At 38.9% G+C, this 2,599-nt stretch overlaps 1 protein-coding gene across 2 annotated transcripts in view; it reads right to left on the bottom strand.

Moving 5' to 3' along the window:
• The window catches only part of LOC106876986 (long-chain-fatty-acid--CoA ligase 5), a 63,115-nt gene that overhangs the window by 8,317 nt on the left and 52,199 nt on the right, over positions 1 to 2,599 (bottom strand). For both annotated transcript variants that reach the window (XM_014925760.2, XM_014925761.2), the window contains 2 exons: positions 1,721 to 1,809; positions 402 to 518 (listed from right to left, as the gene is read on the bottom strand). In XM_014925760.2, coding sequence (XP_014781246.1) covers positions 402 to 518; positions 1,721 to 1,809 — 206 coding nt within the window. The remainder of the gene's footprint in view (positions 1 to 401; positions 519 to 1,720; positions 1,810 to 2,599) is intronic.

Raw genomic sequence — 2,599 nt, forward strand, 5'->3', positions numbered from 1 at the left:
TATATATGTATATATATATATATTATATAATATTATCTGAGCAGGAACTTCATAACAGTAAGTATATATACACACGCACGCACACACACACACACACACTCACACACACACACACACACACTCATGCACATTCATACACACAACACACAAATACACATACATGCATATATTCATTCTTTCATACATACATACATACATACATACATATGCATATGTGTGTGTGCTTGTATATACAAATAATTCTTTGAACATCAAACAATATAAAATTGTACACGTGCACACACACACACACACACACGCACACACACACGTACACACGCACACACACACACACATACATACATGCATACATACACCTTTTTTTCATTGAGTGAATAATTCAGGAATCTGGAATCACTTACGGGTAAAAACATGCCAATATCTTGTGTATGAAGCCAGCCGTCACTGTCGAATATTTCTGCTGTTTTCTCTGGAAGCTTGAAATATCCGCCTGTCACATTCATTCCTTTCACACAAATCTGAAAAGTAATAAACACATATTTTTATTTTCCGCCTCATTGCTTCTCTCTTATCGTTCAACCTTTGCTGACTCTCCATCTGTCTGTTAATAAATAACAACACGTATACAGGTGCATCTATGTTTTGTCAGGTTATGAAATCACTTTTACTCTTACTCGTTTCAGTCATTTGACTGCGGCCATGCTGGAGCACCGCCTTTAGTCGAGCAAAACGACCCTAGGACTTATTCTTTGGAAGCCTAGTACTTATTCTATCGGTCTCTTTTTGCCGAACCGATGTTGGGGGGACAAACACAGACACACAAACACACACACACACACACATATATATACATATATACGACAAGCTTCTTTCAGTTTCCGTCTACCAAATCCACTCACAAGGCTTTGGTCGGCCCGAGGCTATAGTAGAAGACACTTGCCCAAAGTGCCACGCAGTGGGAATGAACCCGGAACCATGTGGTTGGTAAGCAAGCTACTTACCCCACAGCCGATAATATACAGGGTGTTTCAAAAAATTTGATATCATTTGAGATGTAAATATCACAGAAACTACATGGTCAAAGCAAAATGAAACTAAACAGGCTTTATGTTGAACAGCATAAGATTTATTCCTCCAAATTTGAATGAGAAATTCAAAGGTAGGCAGATTCCATGAACGATTTCACAAATATTCACTATGTGCATGGCCTGAGATATGGCACACGTCAAATCGGTAGTCCAGCTCCTCCTGAACAAGCTGCAGCATGTCTTGGGTAACAGTCTCCAGTGCGGAAGTGATTCTCAGCTCGAGTTCCTCTAGGTTTGCAGGAAGAGTGAGGACGTAGACCAGGCCCTTCACATAGTCCCTTGTTTGTGCTTTCACTTGTTATCTGCCCTTTATGGCTTCAATGAGCTGCAGCTTGTAGGGTTTTGTTAGCAAGCGTTTCCTCAGCATGTGCCAAACTGTCATTGGAGGAATCTGAGTTTCCAGCGTTGTTCTTCTCATGGACTTCTTGGGGCTTCACATGACTTTTTGGCAAAACCCACTCGACTGTCTCTTCATATGTTAGTTGTCATCTAGATCATTTTGCCTTGCATAAAGTTACAAAGTTACAAAGTGAGCCTCTTAACCACATAGCCATGGGGGAAAAAAAAGAAAAGAAAAGAAAGCAAATGTAAAATAAAAAGTAAAAAAAAAAACGAAACAAAAAACTACTGACCTCTCCTTTTCCATCGGCTTGGAAATATCCAGCTTCCGGAACATCAACCAGTTTAACATAATTATTAGGGGCTGGAGGGCCAACATGACCTTTTCAAGTAAAAAGTATAGAAATACAGTGAGAAACAACATAATTACAATTAACCATTATGTACTCAATTTTACAATATTAGAAACATGCTCCCACTGTTTTAAGGGGCTAACATAATGCCTTTTAAAAGTTTTCACATTGGTAACATACTTTGTGAAAGTATAATTATTTGTGATGCTTAACGTCTTTTTTAGCAATTAAATACCATATCATATGTCACTAGACGTGTGTCTAATTGTATCCAGAGTTCATGAGATATCAAATATACCATGCCTGATGGCATATAGATGCACATTTCTTTTTCAAATAAAACCAACCTGTGTCCTATACTTAAAGGTGCTCTAAATATTACATATTACAAACTTTTTCTCATAAGCATGTGGTGCTGAAACTGGGGTGTGTCGATAATAATGATAATTTACATTATCAAATAGAGTATATATATATATATATATATGAGCGAGATCGTTGTCAGTGCCACTGGATTGGCTCCTGTGCAAGTGGCACATAAAATACACCATTTTGAGCATGGCCTTTGCCAGTACCGCCTGACTGGCCCTCGTGCCGGTGGCACGTAAAAGCACCCACTACACTCTCGGAGTGGTTGGCGTTAGGAAGGGCATCCAGCTGTAGAAACTCTGCCAAATCAGATTGGAGCCTGGTGTAGCCATCCGGTTTCACCAGCCCTCAGTCAAATCGTCCAACCCATGCTAGCATGGAAAGCGGACGTTAAACGATGATGATGATGATGATTATATATATATATATATATATATAAATATATATATT

Source organism: Octopus bimaculoides, chromosome 4 (assembly GCF_001194135.2).
Source record: "Octopus bimaculoides isolate UCB-OBI-ISO-001 chromosome 4, ASM119413v2, whole genome shotgun sequence".
Lineage (NCBI taxonomy): Eukaryota > Metazoa > Mollusca > Cephalopoda > Octopoda > Octopodidae > Octopus > Octopus bimaculoides.